We start from the raw sequence: 24,869 nt of genomic DNA on the forward strand, positions 1-24,869 counted from the left end.
CAGATAGCTCCTCCGGCTGTCCTCTCATCTTCATCACATATGCCCCGCCCACCAATTAAAACATCAGGTCCTGATTGGATAATTATGGCCCCGCCCACCACAAAAACATTTACTTGTTGAATAAGAAGGATGTCAGAAGGAGGAGGAAGAGGAGGTGGAGTCACGTGATCATGAATATGAGATGACGAATGAAATCTGGAACAAAAGTAAAATTTTTATTTCAGGATTTTAAAATTTTAAAGCGATTTCTCTGAATTTTAAAATAAATTTAATGAACGGAACTAAAGCACGAAGGAAAACGTCTAGACTCCAAATGAAAAATGAATTAAAAGCCTGGAAGTGAAGATGAGGCTGATGAGGAGGATGAAGATGAAGCTCGTCGTTGCCTTCGACTCCGGCCTCAAACTTTAACAGGAATTTTAAATATAAATCAATACATTTAAAATCAAACATCTGCAGGAACAGAAAACGTGTTTTACTGAAGCTAAAAGTTTCTATACTTCTCACCGCGGGACTACTTCCTGTGGCGGATGAATCCCCCTTTCCTCTGTTAGCTCTCGGCGTTGGGGGGGGGGGGGGGGGCGTGAGCTGATGGGGGGAGGAAGAGGAGGAGGATGTTTGTGTCAACAGATGGTTGTAAACAACGTGGCGTTGAGTAACTAAAGCCGACGCCCACCGCCGGATGGCCGCCGCCCCCTGAGGACCACTCTGACAACAACATCACATCGTCTGCGTGTCGACCATTTCTCTTCCCAACTCTCCGGGGGCCTCCTCGTCTTCCTCGTACGTTTGGGAGGTGACATTACCCCCCAACCCCCGCCACCCCCCCTCTGCTGAGCTAAGAACTAAATAGCGGCGGCGGCGGCTGATGGAGCGTCTCAGGCGGATTGATCCCTGGTGAGACGCGGACATTCCTCCATCTGCTCAGCGCTAATTAACAGACGAGAGCGTCCAGAGAGACTCCGCCTCCTCCTCCTCCTCATCGGATGAAGATCCGTGGGGAGATGAGGCAAGCAGGTCAGACAGCCAATCAGCGAGCAGGACGGCGTTAATTAGCTTTGTTGTGATGCTAGACGTTTCGTCCCTTGTGGCATCGGACGAACAGGAAGGGGCGGGACTTCCTGTAACCCAAATCAGCCACTCCGCTTCAGATTCCCGTGTTCTGGCGCTCAATACTTCGGATCCTCGCCGTTTTCCCACCGAACGTAGTCATGGCGAGGAGGCGGAGCACGAAAACAGATTTCAAGACCTCGCTACTCATCATGACTCCGCCCCTTCAGATGCATTTTGACAGACTTGAGTTTAAGGCGATCAATTATCCTCCAATCGATCATCAATGGTTGGCCCCGCCCTGAGGGGGCTGGGCTGTGACGGTAGCTCCGCCTCCTTTTCCTCTCAGGTGCAACAGGTTAAGAAAAAAACTGACCTTGACTCGTTTAATCCAGTTCAATGTAATTCTGGTTCAGTTACCACGGCAACCACTGATGGGGAATTAGCTTCGTGCTAACCCTGAGGTTAGCGCCTCACCGGGTCAGCTGACTGGACACGAAACCAGATTCCGATCAGCTGAGAGTGAAACGACAAGGGGTTGGGGGGGCGAGCTGGTAAACAACAACATCCTGTTTGTGTTCGGGGGGGGCGGGGCCGATTCAGGGGGGTTGGGGTCCATGGGAGTAAACTTTAATTATACATGCTGGTGTCACGGATACAGAGCGGCGAGCGGACGCCGTGATTGATTCAGCATCACCGGGGGAGGGGGGGGGCTGGTGGGGCTGAGGGGGGGCGGCAGTGATGGAGGTATCCGTGGCGACGAGCAGCGGGCCCTTCATCACCTGAGAGGCAGCCGGCATTAAGGCAGCTGTCAGGGACTTTGATTTGGAGAGGGAATTACCACACACACACACACACACACACACACACACACACACACACACACACACACACACACACACACACACACACACACACTCTGTCCCCGCAGGCAGATGCTGCAGCAGCTCCTTGACGTGACGCCACATGAATAATTTGTGAGGCTGGAGGTGAAACAGAAACGCGGCGCTGGAATATCCCACGCTCCACAAACGCACCGCGTGACGCTGAGGGTGCCGAGAAGGGGGCGTGGCCCCCACGTCTCACCTGCAGGCGGGGACGACCCAGGAGCATCAAAACAAGAGCTGAGAAGCAACAGGCCACATGACTGACGACAGCCAATCAGAGAGCGCCTTCTAGGCCACGCCCCCTACACCTCCACCCGTCAGGTGGGTGAACAGGTTGTTGGGATAGGTTGGGATGAAATGTGGGAGGCGGGGCTTGATAAGAGATTGTTTATGTCAGCGGAGGATATGATTGGTCGGTTCTGTTTGTGGTCTGGTCGTCCCTGAAGAACCTGGGCGTGTCTGATTCATGCTAGCGTTAGCTGAAACGATAACGAACGTAACGCGACAAACATCCCGTTCCTCGCTTACGTCACATGACCACACCTATCAACGATTGCTATGAGCAGCTGTGGAGTTGGTTAGCATCGTTTCTGTAGTGGGAGGAGCTACAGAAGCGTTCAAGCACCTGCTAGTAGCTTAGCCTAGCCTAGCCTAGACCAGCTTAGCCAGGTTAGCGCTCCATTGATGAGTCGTTTCCCAGCGGAGGAAATCCACTCTGAGTAGCGTCTGAGGGCGAGGACAAAGTGACGGGTCATGGGGTCACGGGGTGACAGGGTCGACCTCGATTCTTACGGTTCCTTTGAGCAATGCATTGTGGGACAGCAGTGAGTGTCAACGGCTCGCTTACAAGCGGCGCCTCATTTAGTCTGAAGAACAGGAAGAACGTGACCCCAATCCCGCCTGACGCCTGGGGGGCGTCGCCGGTGGATGGGCATTAGGGAGGGGGTTACCGAGCCAATCCCGGTTCTCCTTTAGATTATTCCATTCCTGTGGGCGTGACGACCTCCACGCCATCAGGAGATTCCCACCGCTCCTCGCCGCCTCCTGCTCGTATTCGCCGTCATGAATCAAACATGCGGCGTCCGTCTTGGCTCCGCCTCCTGCGTTTCACACGTGAGGCTTTTTGTTCCCATGAGTAGCTTCCACTCCAGATGCCGCCGCTGCTCGGCCTCGCCGCCGTAATGGAGGCGTTGAATATTGATGCTGTTATTATTCAAGGACGCGGCTCCATTTGTGAAATCGCTCCGTCTTCTGATGTGAAGTGAGACACTCTGAACCCGGCGCCGCCTCGCTGCCCAGGAGACGTCAGGAGTCAGTTCTGCAATTCAAATAACAGCCGTTGTTCTGTGTGCGTACGTCGTGGGGGGGATGGGGGGGCGGAGTCAGAGGAAACGTTTGGTTGAAGGAGGAAACCAGAGCCGGGTATGAACTAACAACTGTTACAGGACGGAGTCAGACGAAGGTCTGGTGGGCGGAGCAAGAGTGAGTCCAATGAGGGTACAGGAGATGAAGAGGAAAGGGTTAAAGGTTCTACTGATCCAGAACAGAAATAAATGAAGAAGCTGGAAGAAAAGAGAAATACAAACAAGATGGAAATGAGGAGGAAGAGATACAAGGAGAAAGAGATGGCAGGAGGAAATGAGAAGAGGAAATGAGAAGAGGAAATGAGAAGAGGAAATGAGAAGAGGAAATGAGAGGAGGGAAGTAAAGGTTCATGGAGGAGAGGAACGTTCACCGAGATCGATCAGGAATGAACTCTGGAATCCATAATGGAATCATCCTGGAATCGTCCCGGAGTCCTGGAATCGTCCTGGAATCGTCCTGGAATCGTCCTGGAGTCCTGGAATCGTCCTGGAATCGTCCTGGAATCGTCCTGGAATCGTCCTGGAATCGTCCTGGAATCGTCCTGGAATCGTCCTGGAGTCCTGACTCTGTTTGGGGTAGATTCCAGCCTCCAGGGCGGCGCCACGAGAGGAGTTGTGTAATTATCCTGCACTGTTGTACAAACAAATTTCACTTTTATAATCTTATTAGGAGATTAACAGGGGGGGGGTTGTCCCGGCAACGGGTTTAGGCACGGCTGTCTGCTCGGGGGGGCACGGAAAAAAAAACTTATTTACTTCTTAATGGATTTTATACTTTCTCTCTGTGAAAAATCAGTTTGTAGAGACACACACACACACACACACACACACACACACACACACACACACACACACACACACACACACACACACACACACACACACACTGGATCCAGACGACATTCAGCCGTTTGGAAAGTAATCCAGTTAAAACAGACGTTAGTTCCACTTTCTGCTGCATGTCGGTTAGTGTCAGTTAGTGTCGGTTAGTGTCGGTTAGTGTCGGTTAGTGTCGGTTATTGTGCTGTGAAAATGAACTGCTGCCACCAACAAGGACAACAGGAAGAGGAACACCGCTGGATCAGAACGGAGTCAGGGAGGAAGAGGAAACGAGGAGATGAGAGGAGGAAACGAGGAGATGAGAGGAGGAAACGAGGAGATGAGAGGAGGAAACGAGGAGACGAGAGGAGGAAACGAGGAGACGAGAGGAGGAAACGAGGAGACGAGAGGAGGAAACGAGGAGATGAGAAAGGAATGAGACTCAAACTCATTTCTGTGGACAAGGAAGTAAATTTTATTACAAACCAGAATCAAATGAAATGTTTTCACCGGAACAAAACAAAAGTTTGTGTTTTCACATTTGATCGACCTGTAAACCAATCAGCTCTGATCAGGTGTGATCAACCATGTGACACGCCCACCAGCCTCTGATTGGCTGGAAGCCTTTCCTCCCTGCTGGAGTCCCAGAAACAGAATTAAAGCTTCTCTCAACGGTGGAATGATTTTCTGTCCTCGCCGTGCGACGCGTGTCGCCGTGACGACGGATTTATTTCACCAATAATTAACATCAGATTTTTCCATCTGAGACACATTTTCCAGTTCGACGCGTCGTCTCGGAAACGCCGCGGCGCCTTCGTCTCGCCCGGCACGATGAAAAGTTTTCGTCTCGCTTTAATTTGAGGTTGTGAGCTTTTTATTAGAAACGTCAGCGGGAGGGGAACACCTTCGATCGGACGCCGTCACCTCCGACGAGGAAGAGGAAGCAAACGCCTGACTTCCTGTTTCTGTTTCTGAGGAAGGAAGTCAGCATCAAGAAAGAAGGAAGTTTCAAAACTGATTCACTTCCTGTTTCATTTCAAACTTCCTGTCTGGTTTCCGACCTCTTCCTCCTTCTGGATCTAATCAGCATCCTCCCTGTTTGTTATCCTGTCGTCATGACGACGCCTCCCCCATCAGCACCATCCCAGCTCTGGTTTCCTTTGCGTCCGCTGGAACCGAAGGAGATGTTTTCCGTGTTGCGTCATGTGATGAAGACGTCCTGCGTCGCCGTGACAACCCTCACTGTCACGAAACTTTATTTCCATGTGACGGCGGACGCCCCCGGGGCACGTGGGTAATTTAAGTTCTTCATACTCGTGTTTGTCTTGGACGAGCTGCGTGGAACCTGCGTGATGAACGGATCTGTGGCACCGCACGTTAGTCGCTTCATTTCCCAGCATGCAATGCGTTCAGTTTGACTCTCACACAATGTGATGTTGGATCAGCTGGAGGCGTGTGTGTGTGTGTGTGTGTGTGTGTGTGTGTGTGTGTGTGTGTGTGTGTGTGTGTGTGTGTGTGTGTGTGTTCTTCGATTAACAATCAGACTTTGAAAGCAAACGTCTCCACGTTCCATTCGTTGGCGCTCGTCCGACGTCCCTCAGGTGACGATGAAGATGATGATGAACGTGACTTTGATGTCTTGTTGCTGATTGGTTCTCCTGCTCACATCTTGTTGCTGATTGGTTCTCCTGCTCACATCTTGTTGCTGATTGGTTCTCCTGCTCACATCTTGTTGCTGATTGGTTCTCCTGCATCGGTCTCAGACTGGAACCTCGACTCAGCTGTAATGTCTTTTTGCTGATTGGCTCTTCTGTTCCGATCTGGGTGCTGATTGGTTCTCGCACTGGAACCTGTTCTCGGCTTTGATGTCTCCTGCTCTGGTTTTGCTGTCGGGGTGTTTGAACATTCACGACTCATCATATTTACCCAGGAGGTGTGTGTGTGTGTGTGTGTGTGCGCTCAGCGCTAAGCTAACCACACACACACACACACACGTCAGTGTTTACCGGGGAGTCTGTGATAGACTGGAGTGTTTCTCCTCCGTGTTCATCCGAGCGCCGCCGCCGCTCAGTCCCCCTGAGCGCCGTTTGATTATTTATTTGTGACGCCGGCATCAAACTGTCGGGCGGCGACATCGTTCACCCGCCGCCGCGCCGCTTCCTGCCTCCTTTAAATCCGTATTGATGAGTTGATTCCTGCTTCTGAGCGACAGGAAGTGGTTGAACCTCCAGCTGTTCATCACGCCGCCGCGGGCGGGGTCAGGCCCCTGCTGAGGGGGCGGGGCTACTTGTGTGAGTGTGTGTTTGTAGGGCGGTTATATAACTCACGCCTGTCAATCACAGCCCCACGCGGCGCCATCAATTCCATGCCGTCCTCCGGTAACTGCCCCTGCCCCCCCGGAGGCGGATCCCTCGCCATCAGACTCCTCGCTGCCAAACCGGAAAACGGTGATGAGAAAGAAAAGGATGAGGAAGAGCGAGGAGCGCCACAGGAGGCGGAGAGTGAAGACAGCCCCTCCCCCCCGCCCCAGGGGGCCTGTTTCCCACCTCGGCCCCCGCGGCGGCGGCGGCCCCGGGGCCAATCACCGCCTCCTGAATAATTCAGAGTCTTCATCAGCTGTAATCTGATTATTCAGCCAGTGTGAATAATGAAGGAGCAGAGCGGCGGTCATTTGCATTACTGCCCCGCCCCCAAAGTCTTGACCAATCAAATGCTGTGGATCGGGTTTATTGATCAGAACCACGATCTGATTGGTTCTTTTTCTTCTTCCTGTGAACCAAATTTTGAGATCAGGTTATGATACCTGTGTCGGTCCGCCGGTCGGTCAGTAACACACACACACACACACACACACACACACACACACACACACACACACACACACACACACACACACACACACACACACACACACACAGATGCTGATTGCTTTTTTCTCTCAGCCGTCCATCATCCAAACGACAGACATTGATGCTATATGTTGTTTGTTTGTTTGTTTGTTTACTTCAGCTTCTGTCCTAAAACTGTCATTTTAACTTTCCTTAAATTTAAAAATCCAACAAACAACAACAACGATAATAAAAATAATATTAATAATTATAATAAGAACAACAATAACAATAAGAATAAAATCAACAATTATTAATAAAGAAACAACAAAAACAATGAATAATCATCAAAATAAATAAACGGCGTGTAGCAGAAGGACTTCCGGGGGTCAGAGGTCACGTTAACTCTTGGGGGCGGAGCAACTTCCGGGCGTCGTTTACCTCTGTTATCATCCGGCGTTCCGACCCTTTGGTCCGTAAACACTCCAGAGCTGAAGACACTCAAAGTTCAAGTTCCCACAATGCACTGCTGCATCCTTCATCCCCCCCCCCCCCCGTCAGTACGATGGAGAGAGATAACGAGGGGCGAACAAACCAACGCTGGAAGGTCATCGGCTTGATCGTGATCTGCTGCTGGGGGGCGGGGCATGCGGGCGGGGGGGTGATTATCCACTACAAAACAAATGTTAAGTTTTCTGGCATCTCCATAGCAACCTGTCAGTCCATATAAGGACGTTCCTGTTTACTCCATTTGTCCAGTTCATCACACACACGTGTGTGTGTGTGTGTGTGTGTGTGTGTGTGTGTGTGTGTGTGTGTGTGTGTGTGTGTGTGTGTGTGTGTGTGTACCTTTGATGTGTCAGTGTGAGTACTTCACTGCCCGCGTGAAAAACCCAGAACGAATCAGAGGATTAGGGAGTCATAGTGTGTGTGTGTGTGGGGGGGGGTCTTGTTTGGGGAGGGGAGGGTCACGCTATGGTTGTGTTAGCTGATCCACTTCCTCTTCATCAAAGAGAGGAAGTGGAGAAGCGATGCTGCAGCCGGGGGCCACACAGGAAGCTCGTGTGGAGGAGGGGACGCCACGCCACGATGGGGGGGAGGGCGTTGGATAAAAGGCGGAAGTCACTTCCTGCTGTGTATGACAAAAGAAACGAGCAAACGCGGATGTCTGATGAGATCACCTGACGCTCAGGTGCGCCCCAGCAGGCAGCGGCGGTGAAGGGGGGGCGGTTCCACACCAGACAGCGATGTGGGCCGTTGGTTCTAATCCCCGTCTGCACAGACTGATGCTCGCGTCTCGCTGTCAAGTTATTAATAAAGTTTGCCTCACAACTTTTCTCCTGGCGTGTGAGAATAAAAGTGATCGGCTTCGTTCACGCGCCGCCAAACAGGAAGTAGAATTAAAAAAGTGGAGCGGAGCAAAGCGGGGCATCGCCGCCGCCGCGTCGTTAAATCTGAAACCAAAAAGCTGCCGATCGATACGACCTGAGACGTCAGCGACGATCGAAAAGAAGCTTAGTGATTTCAGAAGAAATGCAAACTTTTTTTAAATTCTAAAAAAAAAATCTTCAATCAAAATTAAAGTAAAATTTAAAAAAAAAATTTGAAATTTGAAATCAAATTATAAAAAGAAAACTTTAAAAAAGAAAACACAAATAGTGTACTGTCACCGCGGTTACACGTCGACCAATAAGATGATATGCATGGAAAAAATGATAAAAATCAAGAATCAAATTCTGGATCCGCCTCCTCCAAAAGTGGGCGGGGCTTAGCTAATCCAATTCCTTCCATGTTGATGACTAGAAACTGATCCTGGACCAGTTTGACAAGTACAGAGAAGTTAGCTAGTGTGGTTAGCTTAGCCCCGCTGGACCGTTAGCTCCCAGGAGCTGGCGGCGTGTTCTTCACATGTTTGCGTGGGCGTCGCCTGATTGCTGCCGTGACAACAGGCGGGTTAATTGTATGAGGAAAAGAGGAAGCGTGTTGTTGTTTCATCTGCTGCTTCTTTATTGCACCCAGAGGGATTTTAATTACAAGCCAGGTTCTTATTAGAAATAAAAGAAAAAGTGTGTGTGTGTGTGTGTGTGTGCGTGTGCGTGTGCGTGTGCGTGTGTGTGTGTGTGTGTGTGTGTGTGTGTGTGTGTGTGTGTGTGTGTGTGTGTGTGTGTGTGTGTGTGTGTGTGTGCCTGTTTATCTCCTCTACTTCCTCTCTTCTTCATCGAGCTGCTGCCAGTTGTCAGACTGAAAGTTATCTGCTAGCTCGAAGGCGCTAAACGTGATTTTATTCCCGTGTTCCAGCGGTTCGGTTCCTGCCGAGTCAGCGCCTCGCACACGTATGTGCACGACATTTACACGCAAACAAAAGTGGCACAAACAGGACAGAGTCGTCTGCAAACAGGCAAAACTCGCCAGACGCCTCCTCCCCCCGCGCCACTGTGGATCATTTCTGCCCCCTAGTGGTGATTAAAAACAGATTAGCGAAGCTTTAATTAGCCTCCTGCTGCGTCAGCCAATCAGAGAGCAGCTTTACGAACACAACTCCTTCCATTTCTTGGTGAAAAAAAGTTTTACAACGACGTAGCCGATCATTAGCATACGGCTCCGAGTTCACACCTACTGGGGGAGAAGAACGGAGGTGATGACGGAATTAGTGCTGGTGTGTGTGTGTGTGTGTGTGTGTGTGTGTGTGTGTGTGTTACAGAGATCAATGAGCCGTTTGATCTGCATGTATGTGAGTGAAGTAAGCTTCCAGAGGGCTTCCAGAGCTACCAGCCCAAGGGGAGGCTCGGTGTAACGGGCAACATCTCCACACACACACACACACACACACACACACACACACACACACACACACACACACACACACACACACACACACACAGTGTTTCATCTGCTCTGCTGTTTCATCTCACACACACTCGCCGTCACGTCCATCATCCATCCTGCAGGAACAAAGAGCAGGAATCATCTGAAGCGGGTTCCGTTCTGAAGGAGGCGTCTTTAATTAAATCAAACTCCCATAATTCCATCTGCTTCTGACACGTTGTTGCAGACGGCGTCCTGATGGTGGCGCTGCAGGAGCTGCCAATGTTCTTTACTTTTATTATTCTGTCAGGTTTCATTCATTCTTCATAGATTAAAACGCTTTGAGCTGATTCAACCACCGGGGGCAGTAGAGAGCAGTGTGATGTCATCACTTGAGCCAGAGGAACCGACCAATCAGGAGCCCCCCTGGGGGCCAAACCCACCCAGCAATGCTTGCAGTCGGTCGTATCGTTTTCATGGCTAATGGCTAACTAGAAGCTAATGCTACTGGTCTGGAAGCCTCAGAGGTTCCTCCCTCTCTGGAGGCGGAGCTTCACCTGCTGACCCATAATGCATTGGGAAGCAGTTCACGCCATTAATACAGAGTAGAAGTGGAAGGAGTCTTCGAGCGATCGTTAGATGCTACACACACACTAGTACTATATGTACAGTACACACACAAGTACTGTATGTACAGTACACACACACACACTAGTACTGTATGTACAGTACACACACACTAGTACTGTATGTACAGTACACACACACTAGTACTGTATGTACAGTACACACACACACACTAGTACTGTATGTACAGTACACACACACACACTAGTACTGTATGTACAGTACACACACACACACTAGTACTGTATGTACAGTACACACACACACACTAGTACTGTATGTACAGTACACACACACACACTAGTACTGTATGTACAGTACACACACACACACTAGTACTGTATGTACAGTACACACACACACACACTAGTACTGTATGTACAGTACACACACACACACACTAGTACTGTATGTACAGTACACACACACACACACTAGTACTGTATGTACAGTACACACACACACACACTAGTACTGTATGTACAGTACACACACACACACTAGTACTGTATGTACAGTACACACACACACACTAGTACTGTATGTACAGCACACACACACACACTAGTACTGTATGTACAGTACACACACACACACACTAGTACTGTATGTACAGTACACACACACTAGTACTGTATGTACAGTACACACACACACTAGTACTGTATGTACAGTACACACACACACACTAGTACTGTATGTACAGTACACACACACACACTAGTACTGTATGTACAGTACACACACACACTAGTACTGTATGTACAGCACACACACACACACTAGTACTGTATGTACAGTACACACACACACACACACTAGTACTGTATGTACAGTACACACACACACACACACTAGTACTGTATGTACAGTACACACACACACACACACTAGTACTGTATGTACAGTACACACACACACACACACTAGTACTGTATGTACAGTACACACACACACACACTAGTACTGTATGTACAGTACACACACACTAGTACTGTATGTACAGTACACACACACTAGTACTGTATGTACAGTACACACACACACACACACTAGTACTGTATGTACAGTACACACACACACACACACTAGTACTGTATGTACAGTACACACACACACACACACTAGTACTGTATGTACAGTACACACACACACACACTAGTACTGTATGTACAGTACACACACACTAGTACTGTATGTACAGTACACACACACACACACTAGTACTGTATGTACAGCACACACACACACACTAGTACTGTATGTACAGTACACACACACACACTAGTACTGTATGTACAGCACACACACACACACACACTAGTACTGTATGTACAGTACACACACACACACACACTAGTACTGTATGTACAGTACACACACACACTAGTACTGTATGTACAGCACACACACACACACTAGTACTGTATGTACAGCACACACACACACACTAGTACTGTATGTACAGCACACACACACACACTAGTACTGTATGTACAGCACACACACACACACTAGTACTGTATGTACAGCACACACACACACACACTAGTACTGTATGTACAGCACACACACACACACACACACACACACACACACACACACTAGTACTGTATGTACAGTACACACACACACACACACACTAGTACTGTATGTACAGTACACACACACACACACACACACTAGTACTGTATGTACAGTACACACACACACACACACACTAGTACTGTATGTACAGTACACACACACACACACACACACACACTAGTACTGTATGTACAGTACACACACACACACACACACACACTAGTACTGTATGTACAGTACACACACACACACACACACTAGTACTGTATGTACAGTACACAAACACACACACACACTAGTACTGTATGTACAGTACACACACACACACACACACACACTAGTACTGTATGTACAGTACACACACACACACACACACACACACACACACACTAGTACTGTATGTACAGTACACACACACACACACACACACACACACACACACTAGTACTGTATGTACAGTACACACACACACACACACACACACACACACACACACACACACACACACACACACACACACACGGATAAGTCTGGAAACACGTGTCTGAAAACAGCTTGAATCCGTTCTGCAGCGCCAAATATAGACTCTGAGAATGAAATAGATCCAAGAGCCCACCTAATACACACACACACACACACACACACACACACACACACACACACACACACACACACACACACACACACACACACACACACACACACACGTGAGGCTCGCGGCGCTGCTTGCAGCCTGTCATCTGGGCGCCGCCGTCCCGTGATGTGGACAGGTCCAGATGGTGCTGTCATGGCTGTCACCGAACCTCATCTCCCAGAATACACCTGTGACAGCCCGAACATGTGTGCGCCGTCATCGCCGTCGCCACGGAGACTAATTATCACCAGCCGTCCGGCGCCGCCACCTACACGGGCCCCACGCCTCGCCGTCACCTTACACGGCTGCCGAGGCCGGGCGACAAATCAGCGGCATCGTTAGCGCCCGCCAGCTGGGGGGGGCGACGGCTCGTAACCATGGAGACGCTAACTGCAGCCCGGCCAGCTGTTTGTCGTCGCGGCGACAAGCAAACTAAAGTAGAACCTAAAGAGTCCTGGGTCAAAGGTCATCCCACTGCGGTGCCAGAAAAGAACTTTACCCACAATGCAACTTGTTTACTCTGAACTGATCCGAGTAGCGCCTGTCAGGTGACATGTTTCTGGAGACATTTCAAAAACGAGTCCAGATTTTGTACGGTATCATCCATGTGTCCAGATTTGAAGACAAAATACTCACGTTAGCCGCTAGGTTAACGACATTAGCGTGAACATGTGATCCGTCTCGATTGGTGCTTGTTTACCGTCCACCATGGAGAACTTCTTACAGCGGACCCTCGTCCGTCCCCAGTACGTTCAGCTGCAGCCACAAATTACTTTATCATACTTCATTATACTTCATTATACTTCATTGTACTCCATTATACTTCATTATATTTTATTATATTTTATTATACTTTATTATACTTTATTATACTTTATTATACTTTATTATACTTTATTATACTTTATTATACTTCATCATACTTCATTATACTTTAGTATACTTCATCATACTTTATTATATTTTATTGTACTTTATTGTACTTCATCATACTTTATTACACTTCATCATATTTTATTATACTTCGTGCTATATAATACTTCTTCTTTTCCTTTGGGCGTTCCCCTTCAGGGGTCTCCACAGCCAATCAGTGTCCTCCATCTAACCCTGTCTTCTCATCCTCTTCTCTCACACCAACTACCTTCATGTCCTCTTTCACTACATCCATAAACCTCCTCTTTGGTCTTCCTCTAGGCCTCCTGCCTGGCAGTTCAAAACTCAGCATCCTTCTACCAATATATTCACTATCTCTCCTCTGGACATGTCCAAACCATCTCAGTCTGGCCTCTCTGACTTTATCTCCAGAACCTCTAACATGTGCTGTCCCTCTGATGTACTCATTCCTGATCCTATCCATCCTGGTCACTCCCAGAGAGAACCTCAGCATCTTCATCTCTGCTACCTCCAGCTCTGTCTCCTGTCTTTTCCTCAGTGACACTGTCTCTAGACCAAAAAACATCGCTGGTCTCACCACACTTCATTGTACTTAATTATACTTCATCATACTTCATTATATTTTATTATACCTCATACTTTTTTATACTTTATTGTACTTCATCATACTTTATTATACTCCAATATACTTCATTATACTTCACCATACTTTCATTACATGTAATTATTCTTCGTTAACTTCACTGTACTTCATTATACTTCATTATACTTCATTATACTTTATTATACTTCATTATACTTTATTATACTTTATTATACTTCATCATACTTTATTATTTTTTATTGTACTTCATCATACTTCATTACACTTCATCATATTGTATTATACTTCATGCTATATTATACTTCATTATACTTCCTCATACTTCATTATATTTTATTATACCTCATACTTTATTATACTTTATTGTACTTCATCATACTTTATTATACTCTAAAATACTTCATTATACTTCACCATACTTTCATTACATGTAATTATTCTTCATTAACTTCACTGTACTTAATTATACTTTACATTACTACATTATACAGTACTTCATTATACTTTATCATACTTTATTAAAAGTATAATCGTTTCTTAGCCTCTCACAATCGACATTGGAGCAGATGTAAAGTACATCATAATGTATGCACTAACAGACTAGCGTTGTTAGCATTGTTAGCATGTTGTTTTTACAGTGTAGTGGCATCTGATTCGTTCATTTAGGCTAATTGATATTTGTCCTCTGCTGGGGTTGATAAAGCCGCGTCCCCCCACCCCCATCCCCCCGGAAGCGTCTGATGGTCGCACTGGGCAGGATGTGGGACCCTTCCCGCCCCTCCTCTTCCTCCCGTTAGCACGGCGCTCTCTCATTCGCTCTGAGACGTTTGAGGACGATGGCGGCGGCGAGGGGCGAATCCGTCTCCACGACGATGCGTATGCTAATCCTGGTAATGGATGCGGCGCCGTGGCTTCAGGGCCGATGTTTGGGGCCCGTTAGTCAACTAATTACTCATTTGCATTCTTTGTCTTCGCCGTTTGGCGCCAGATTTTCTGTTTCTCTGGAGTCACATTGAACGCCTCTGAAGAAGGGGGGGATTCCCAGGCGTCCCCCCCCATCAGTCAGCTGTTCATCATTTAGCTTTATTTAGCATACGATGCTAATTTAGACACAAACATTCCACAGAACAAAAACAGGAAGTTGCCCCAAGTGATCGATGAACGCCGGCTTCTGATTGGCTGACTCAACTTAAGCACACCTGAGGAGCAGGCTCCGCCCATCTGTGAGGATGATGATGGAGAAAGGTTTTATTGGTTATTTCCTGTTATATTTCAAAGGCCTTGTGTTGCACGTTTTGCTCCTCCCACCTCTTTAGGCTCCGCCCCCATGTCCACGCCGCTTTGTTTCCCGATAATCTCTCCATCTAACATTTCTGCCGACGCCTCCTGATGATCCGTCACCGTCGAGACGCAGGTGAACATGGCGTCCCCGCTTCCTGGATTGATCCGGTGGGCGTGACGGCCTATAAACCTGAAGTATTGTTTGTTTACGGCGTCCATTGATCAGCCGGCGATCGCTCAGAACCGCTGAGCTCAGCAGAAAGCAGCGAGCATCACGTCCCTCATCCGTCTGTCGGGGCGACAGTCGCTGCCGTTAGCGGGAGCTAATTAGCCCCTCCCCCTCCATCCATAACGTCAGGGAAGAACTGCTGGTTCACACCTAATGAGGGTGTCTGAAACGCCGTAGGGGGAGGGGCACGATGAGAGAAAGGCGGAGGCTGGAGGAGTTTCACCATTAGAGGAGGAGCCTGTCTATTAGGGGAGGAGTCTGCCTGTAAGAAACATCCTCCGTCTCCTCCTTTGCTTCCTGCTTCCTGTCTGTAACACTCTCTTCTCCCACGGCCCCTGAACGCACCGTCTTGATGTCCGTTAGCTGTTTGTCTCTGAAGCGCTAACGATGAGCCGCGGCGACGGCTTCCATCCCGATCGATACAGCTCGGACCTTCCATCGCTAATGACGACGGCCCGACCCAAGCGGCGCTACATCCAGCGGCGTATCGAACGGCAGATCAAAGCGCCGTGATGCGGCGGAACAAGCGGCGGCGGTGCACCCGTTAGCATTAGCGCGTCCTTCATTGTGGGTAAATGTGATTGAATGAGTTTTCAGAGGCCATTAGCGGCTGATAGCGATCAGAGGGTTTACGTAACGCTAAAGAGTGATAGCAGCTGCTAGCTAATGGCCCACAGGAAGGAGAGGCCATTAGCTAATTAGCAAGTCCATCCTGGTCAGGCTATTAGCGCGAGCCTTTATCCCTCTGCTAAGTGACAAACACAATGATGAATGCTACGAAGGCTAACGACGCGTCTTTATTCTGTCTCATAATTAGCCTCCAGATCTCGAAAGTTAGCAAATGCTAACCCGCAAAGACTCCTTTAAACGGACACGTCCTGATCCAAGTCTGTGTGAACAGAAAACCTGGCGCGTGATTGGACGAAACAACTCCTACGTCCTACATCACAGCAAACTGGACATGCTAGGCTAGGCTAGGCTAGACTAGACAATGATGAACCAGACCAGTTAGAATGGGGGGGTTGAGGCATGTGTGTGACGTCACCGATCGGAGGCTAGGTTTGTGTTTATTTGTGTTTATTTGTATTTGCGGCGCCTGGAGTGGGCGTCGCCCGCCGCTTTGAAGGCGACGCCTGTCGGCATATGTTCAGGGATGTTTAATTTAATTTCCTGGTCTCCTACTGGTCCCCTGATTCCCACCGTTTTGGAAGCTAATTGGTGTCGCCCGTCCCTCGGGGGGGGGCGGTGCCTCCTTTTGTTTCACGGCGTCGCTCCATCATCAAACGTGTAAGATCACCCAAATTAAAATCAAGCGCTCCCCGTTTCTGTTTCATCTGGATGGAAGCACGACGACTACCTGTTTCCTGATCCGAGTCCGCCGCCGCCGAGTGAGAAACACGATAACGACGTCGCAATTTAAAAAAATACAACAATACTTTTTAACCCTTTAAAGCCGAGAGTGTTTGATTCACTCAGCCTGTCATTTTTAATCTTCTACGTCATAAAATTGATTTTTTTTTCTGAAAAATTTGATGGATGCAATAATTTTCCATGCAAAAAGTTTCAGATTTGGCAAGAAAAAAAAAAAAAGAATTGTTTTAAATAAAATTTTTATCACAAAAATTACAAAAAAATATACAAATCAAAAGCTCAAATACAAATTCATGTAATGACAAATTTGATCATTTATTTCTGAAATTTCCATTCAAATCTTATTTAAATTTTTTTTTAATTATCTGGCATTTAATAGAATTAAATTATTTAGAATTATTTGATAATAATTCTAAAGTCGTTTTTAGAATTCCGTTGTCATGACGACACCGGCCTCATTCTACTGATTGGTTGTCATATAGTCACGAATTAACTAGCAGCGCTTGTAAATAAACTCTAATTCATCGTAATCTGATGGGATTAGCACCTGGATCTACACGCGATTCGTCCCACATCACAGTTTGTTGTATTTTCTGAGAAAAAAAGTCAATGTTAGAACAATTTTTTGATATAATAATAAAAATTCCGTCCTGCTCCAGAACCATCGCTGGCCACGCCCACTTCATTTAGGTTTGGTGCTAGATTTCGGGTTAGCATCTTTAGCTGCTAGCTCAAAGGCTGCTATAGTTGATCTCCATGGCGACGAGGAGTTTGACGATCGAGATGCAGTGCGGCGTTCCTGGAAGCCGAAAAGCGAAGCTTCAAATTGAAAGTGGCGGCCGGACTCCAGGAGCAATCCCTCCCAACCGGGGTGGGGGTCAGAGGTCAGGGGTCTTGAGCTCCCCCCCCCCGGCTTTTCTGAAATGACAAAGATGATGATGAGCAGCGAGACCCCCCCGATGGGATTCTCTCTGCGTTCCATTCCCGCTGCCTCCCTCAGATCCATCTCATGATCCCGGCGCAGCGGCGGGGGTTTAGGGATCTTCCTGTTGTGTGGAGGATCCCTGAGGCTCACCCCCCCCCCCGCCGTCGCTCACCGCCCCCACTACAACTTTAATGCCGCTACAAGAATTCTGCATTTACCGCGCGGGGCAGCGCGGCGACACAAGGCGGTCGTTACCCAGCTCCCCCGGCTCCTCCGTTTGCCTGAAATAAACATGGCCCCGCCCCCCTGGGTCCATTCGCGTGTCACTGTTTGTTACCGGAGCTGGATTCGCTGGCACAGAAACCCCCAACCGGGTTCTACACTGTAAAAACATCCTACCTGTCATCAGGACAACAGCCAATCAGGACGGCGTCGGGTCATGTGATGTCATCTCTGTCCAATCATGTGTTAGGAAGACAACGTCGGGATGTGTCCTTTGGAAAAATAATATACAGGAAGTCCTCAACCTACAAACACGACTGGTTCCCAGAGGTTGTTTGTAAGTTGAACTGTTCGTAAGTTGAATTATTTGTGAGTCATTATTTATTAAATTTCAATCAATAATCTCCATCTGAGGTCATTTGAATGTCGTTACTACTGTAAATACTACAGTAATGTCGTTACTACTGTAAATACTACAGTCATGTCGTTACTACTGTAAATACTACAGTAATGTCGTTACTACTGTAAATACTACAGTAATGTCATTACTACTGTAAATACTACAGTAATGTCGTTACTACTGTAAATACTACAGTAATGTCGTTACTACTGTAAATACTACAGTAATGTCGTTACTACTGTAAATACTACAGTAATGTCGTTACTACTGTAAATACTACAGTAATGTCGTTACTACTGTAAATACTACAGTAATGTCGTTACTACTGTAAATACTACAGTAATGTCGTTACTACTGTAAATACTACAGTAATGTCGTTACTACTGTAAATACTACAGTAATGTCGTTACTACTGTAAATACTACAGTAATGTCGTTACTACTGTAAACAGTAAAGTATTCCCTCAGACTGACCAGAAACAAGTACAGGACATTAAAACAACCCATAATAATCAAACCCAGTAGGGCTGTATTGTAACTTTATTTTGAAAACCCCCCTCGGTCACATGACCCCCTTCTTAAAGGGGGGCATCATGGTGGGAATATGGTTTCGATCATCAGCGATCCAGGAGTCGTATCCGGACGCGGTGGCGTCTGATGGATGAGGCCTCCTGTGTTTTATTGCCTCGCAGACGATAAATACAGACCATAATACTCCGTCGGAGATCTGGGATCAGATCCCGTTGACGACAGGATTTCCTCTCCTCCTGACAGGTTTCCCGCCGGCGTGATGAAGACGAGACGTTTGAAGACGAGTCACGCCTGAGCCGGATCACAGCTGTGATAACGGTCCAGCTGATAACACGCTAACGGAACCAGTAGTGTGGATAAAAGTGGTGGTCGGATGCGGTCGGATGCGGTCGGATGCGGTCGGACCTCGGCGGCGGCTCCTGGGAGGGGCTTCTGGTCCTCGGCGGCGGCGACGGTGACGATGATGAAGTGGCGCTGGGATAATTTTCCTGTCAGCGTTATAAACTGGGTCCACCGGTCTGACCCCCGGCCCGCCGCGGCGCCATGAATCAGCCCCGCCTCCGCAAACATTTGGCCAATAAATAACGATAATTAAAAACTGCTGGTTTCTGCATAAATTAGGTAATCAATTAGGGCGTTTGGTATTCATGCGCCGCCGGCTCAGCTTGACTTATGACACCCTCCCAGGCGGCGCCGTGGCTCATGGAGATTTGGTGGGGGGGTATTTTTCATGCTCATGGAGGGGGGGCGGGGCTATAGAGGCTCTGCTGCTGCTGATTGGATGAAGAGCTGCAAGAAACCGCCCCCTAAACCCGCGATAACCACACCTCTAACAGTACATCTAATGACATGGATTAAAGCAGGCGTTTGTTTTAGGACCCGCCCATCTCAAACAGGAAGTGATTTATTTACGACCAGCATGCATTGCACGCACAAACAGGAAGCAGTTTGGCAGCCACTTCCTGGAAAATAGGATGTTTCTGGGAACGGAATCTGATTGGTCGTTCTCTGGTTCCATGTTGATGTCACGCCAGGGAGTCATCGACGTAGAGAGGAACTTTTTAAACATGTTACCTTTTAAAACGTTTACATAAAGTTGTAACGTTTTGAATGTTTCATTAACAACCTTCCCTTGAATGTGGGAGCGAGGGTAAACTCTTTATTTCTGCAGTGTTTTGCTTCTACTTCCCCCAAAATGCACTGCAAAACAGCGTTTCCTCCCGCGCCGGCGTCCCATGATGCACCACACGTAGACGCATGAATAGTTGACAGGCAAAAGAACAACAATAGTTACTTAAGCCTTCATATAATATTTAAGGTGCGAGCGGCGGGTCCGCGGCGACGGCCTTGTAAACCCGCGGCGGCGGCGGAGGAATTCCGTGCCGTTAATCACCGGGGAAAACACCGGGAAGAACGAAGACGAAGGATGTTTCTGGAAAATAAACACGGACGCCGCTCAAACCGCTCCGTTTAATTGGAGCGTCTGCAGAAACGCTGCAGTCGTTAGCGTGTGTGGAGGCGACAGATTGCCTGCCATGCGTGCGGCGGCGGCGGCGGCCCACATTAAGATGGCCTCTGCATCCCCCGCCCCCCTCCCAAGGCCAGCGGAGCGGCGGCGGCAGCTGCTTCTGTTTATTCTCTACCTAACACGTCCTCCCCCAAAAGTTTACCCTTGATCAACAAGCGTATTAGGTTATGCTAATATTAGTCGTCGTTAGCATTCCGCTCACGGCGCCGCGTTCCGCGCCGCGCTGACTCATTTGTTTTGATTACTCCGCGTTCCCTCCCCAGCGCGCCGGGATGGCTGCGGCGGCTCCCGCGCCGCCGAGCAGCGTGGGCGTGCTAACGGAGGTCAGGGGTTAAATTCTACACATCTATACTATTCGTGTTAGCTTTCAGCTAATGCACAACTCCCACCTCCAGCTCTTCAACAGGACGGCGGCGCGCTAATGGACGGCTGGAGGGCTTTAATGTACTGAAGAGCCGCCAGCAGCCGGAGCCGCCGCGCCGCTAACGCTAACGCACGCTAGTCACACACACACACACACACACACACACACACACACACACACACACACACACACACACACACACGTCGCTGGTCTGTTGGAGGAACTTACATAACGACAGAAACAAAGGAGGCAGCGCTCTAAGAAAGTTTCCCGTCTGAAGAATCACATTTATTTTAGAGTCGGAATAGAAATTTAAAAAATAAATTACAATCATTCGTGAAATGAAGTTGGCAAAACTTTATGAAAAACGGTTCGTGAAATTTCAAGTTTTTAAAAAATTACACCTGGAATTAAATCCATCATTTTTTCCCCGTCGTCGCTGATTTCCTGTTTGTGGCTCCGCCTCCGTTCTGCCCACATGCTCTCAGCCCCGCCTTTCATCGCGTTTCCTACATAAATCTAATGAAACCAAACCCCGTTAGCGTAGCCGCCGCATATCCACGTTAGCTTCTGTGTATGTCAGACCGCTGTGACGTTAGCGACGTGCTAACTCAGCTGATCCAATCCCACCATCTGGAACGGTGATGCGTTCAAGTGCAGATTAAAAAACAGGAATCTCCAACGCTCAAGTCTTTGTTTTTCCCGTGGCCTCAAACGAGCGTCCGGTTGCACGTCTTTAACAACCACAGAAGAAGAGACCGTTATCTGAGGATCCACTTCCTGCTCACCATCCGTGGCGTTGACCTCCCAGATTAACCCCCCCCCCCGCCCCTTCAGGGCGCAGGAAGTTGTTCGCTCTCTCGTATCGATCGGTGTGTGTGAGATAAGCGCCGACAACACGCTGAAACACACACACTCACCTTATCGGGGATTTTCTCCCTGACAAAAGAGCTCATGGCGAGCTTGTTAGGACGCCGCCCGGACCGAAGGGGGGCGGGGTTCGGCGCGTCCGTAAGATGAATCCCAGCCTAATGACCTTCACTGACCGCCATGATTGTATCAGGAGCCAATCAGCTGCAGCAATTAGGCGCTCTTTGTGCGCCGGGGACGAGTGTGTGGCTCCTGACTGGGGTCAGGGCGCCGCCGGCTCCCACTGCATCACTGTCTGACCCCCCCACCGTATCTGACCCCCCCACCCCAAAATGTCTGACCCCCCCCATCATATCTGACCCCCCCATCATATCTGACCCCCCCATCATATCTGACCCCCCCCACCATATCTGACCCCCCCATCATATCTGACCCCCCATTATATCTGACTCACCCCCATCATACCTGGAACCCCCCCATCATATCTGACCCCCCCGCCCGAAAATGTCTGACCCCCTCCCGTTATATCTGCCCCCCCCACTACCCCCCCCCCCGGGGTCGATAGGCGCCGTTTGTGTTCCTTTAAATCACTGAATTCATTTCTGGAAGGAAGGGGCTCCAGCGTGAGCTGCAGGTTGATCCGCCGTCGTCGCCACCGGAGGCTCAGGTTTCCTCCACCAGACGGACGAAAGATGGAGGGAAGGTGTGTTTTTGTGTATTTTGTGTATTTTTTGTGTTTATGATGTTTTTCTGATGAGTTTTTGTGTATTTTGTGTATTTTGTGTGTACTGAAGGATCTCAGGCGTGTTGCTGAGCTCCTCCAGCTGTTCCTCATCCACCGATCAGGTGACCACTTTGTTGTGTTTTTGTTTGTCTTTTGTGTATTTGTATATTTTGATTTGTGTTTTAGTGTATTTCTGTGTGTTTTTATTGTGTTTGTGTGTTTTTATTGTGTACTGAAGGATCTCAGGTGTGTTGCTGACTGAACAGGCCAAACCATCTCATCCACCAACCAGGTGACTGCATGACTCCGCCCTGCCACGCCCCCGTGGGGCAGATGTCTGTTGCTCCTCCGTGACCGTCTGCTCTGGTTTGTCTCAGTCCAGCTCCACCGTTAAATTATCTGGTCGGACGGAACAAAGTCCAAAAGTTGAACCCACATCAAACCAAATTACATCATTCACACGTACATGTCCAACATCGATGGCCATCACGTGACGATAAATGATCAGCCCTTCAGACCCCGTGTGTGTGTGTGTGTGTGTGTGTGTGTAGAGGTGTGGGTATACCTGAAAACACAAAGGTCATAAGTCATTGTACACAAATAACCGTTAATCATTCCATTACAAAAAATGTAATACCTCAACTAATGTCGTCTGTTTGTCCGGTGGCGGTTCAAAGACCGCCTCTCCACAACGGTTTTATGTGTGTTTCAGCGTGTTTTAGCATGTTTCAGTGTGTTTTAGCATGTTTCAGCATGTTTCAGTGTGTTTCAGCGTGTTTCAGCATGTTTCAGTGTGTTTCAGCGTGTTTCAGCGTGTTTCAGCGTGTTTCAGCGTGTTTCAGCGTGTTTCAGCGTGTTTCAGCGTGTTTCAGCATGTTTCAGTGTGTTTCAGCGTGTTTCAGCGTGTTTCAGTGTGTTTCAGCGTGTTTCAGCGTGTTTCAGCGTGTTTCAGCGTGTTTCAGCGTGTTTCAGTGTGTTTCAGCGTGTTTCAGCGTGTTTCAGCATGTTTCAGTGTGTTTCAGCGTGTTTCAGCATGTTTCAGTGTGTTTCAGCGTGTTTTAGCATGTTTCAGTGTGTTTCAGCGTGTTTCAGTGTGTTTCAGTGTATTTCAGCGTGTTTTAGCATGTTTCAGCGTGTTTCAGCATGTTTCAGCGTGTTTCAGTTCATGAAACTCTTCTTCGCTCCAGCAAACATCAAACTCAACATTCGGTGAAAACCAAGCGGCTGAGATCTGTTTCTAAACGTCTTTCTGAAGTTTCTGAAGCTGGAATCAAACGTGGAGCTGAGCAGGAGGAGCATCACCTCCACGCCACGCCCACCCTGACCCCCTCCCCCACGCGGCGACGCACCGTCCTGCCCAGAAGGACGGCGGGTCCCTGAAGGCACCGCGGTAATCAGAGGCACTAAACCCGCTCGCCGTCGCCCCTCTTGTGCACGCCTCCATCTGCGGCGGCGGCGAGCTCATCACTCAGCTTGCTGCACGAGAGCACTTCACCAGGGGGAGGAGCCACCGGGGACGCCACAACCCAACAACCACAATTACCAGCAGAGGAGCATTCTGGGAATTCTCTCTCTTTTCTTTCCTCCATCTGCCGCTGTTGTTTCTCAGAGAGGAAGAGGAGGAAGAGGAGGAAGAGCGTGACGCCAGCTGAGTGTTCTGACAGGCGGCGAGTGTGTTCTCTAACAACCCGTGCAGTTGCATTGTGGGAAGTTGTGGTCCGTCACTTCACATGAGAAGGGTTATCTGCATAGCTGTCGTTAAACAGCTGAGGTGTGTGTGTGTGTGTGTGTGTGTGTGTGTCTGTGTGTGTGTGTGTCTGTGTGTGTGTGTGTGTGTGTGTGTCTGTGTGAGTGTGTGTGTCTGTGTGTGTGTGTGTGTTTGTTTACCTGCAACCATCAAAAACATCCAGCGCGCAGAGTGAGGTAAACAGTAAAGAGGTAATTGCACACAAGGGGGACGTGTGTGTGTGTGTGTGTGTGTGTGTGTGTGTGTGTGTGTGTGTGTGTGTGTGTGTGTGTGTGTGTGTGTGCGTGTGTGCGTGTGTGTGTGTGTGTGTGTGTGTGTGTGTGCACGTGCGCGTGACCACAGAGTTGGCTCAGGTGTCAAAAAAGTCTCATTAGCAAACAACAAACAAACAAACAAACAAAGGAGCATGAAGGAGGACAGACGGGCGTCGCCAGAGGACCAATCACACGACGAGCGTGAAGACAGGCGGCGACGACGACTGATGACGAGTCAAACCGCTCTCACACCTTCTGACCTCACCTGTAAGTGTAAAATTACCTTGATGCTAATTTCTGACGCCTCTTGATGTTTCCCTGACGC

The 24,869-nt window shown here is 48.6% G+C and overlaps 1 protein-coding gene and 1 long non-coding RNA gene across 2 annotated transcripts; both read left to right on the forward strand.

The window, feature by feature from the left end:
• Positions 1-4,333: 4,333 nt before the first annotated feature.
• LOC137603163 (octapeptide-repeat protein T2-like) lies at positions 4,334-6,719 on the forward strand. The gene is made up of 3 exons (XM_068326403.1): positions 4,334-4,588; positions 6,333-6,411; positions 6,463-6,719. The coding sequence occupies exons 1-3, from the start codon at positions 4,334-4,336 to the stop codon at positions 6,717-6,719; spliced, it is 591 nt and encodes a 196-aa protein (XP_068182504.1).
• A 15,734-nt stretch (positions 6,720-22,453) lies between these two features.
• Positions 22,454-22,988, forward strand: LOC137602378 (uncharacterized). Its single transcript, XR_011037159.1, has 3 exons — positions 22,454-22,522; positions 22,614-22,665; positions 22,782-22,988. It is a non-coding gene; the product is annotated as an uncharacterized lncRNA (long non-coding RNA).
• Positions 22,989-24,869: the final 1,881 nt, after the last annotated feature.

The sequence above is a fragment of the Antennarius striatus genome, chromosome 10 (assembly GCF_040054535.1).
Source record: "Antennarius striatus isolate MH-2024 chromosome 10, ASM4005453v1, whole genome shotgun sequence".
Classification (NCBI taxonomy): Eukaryota; Metazoa; Chordata; class Actinopteri; order Lophiiformes; family Antennariidae; genus Antennarius; species Antennarius striatus.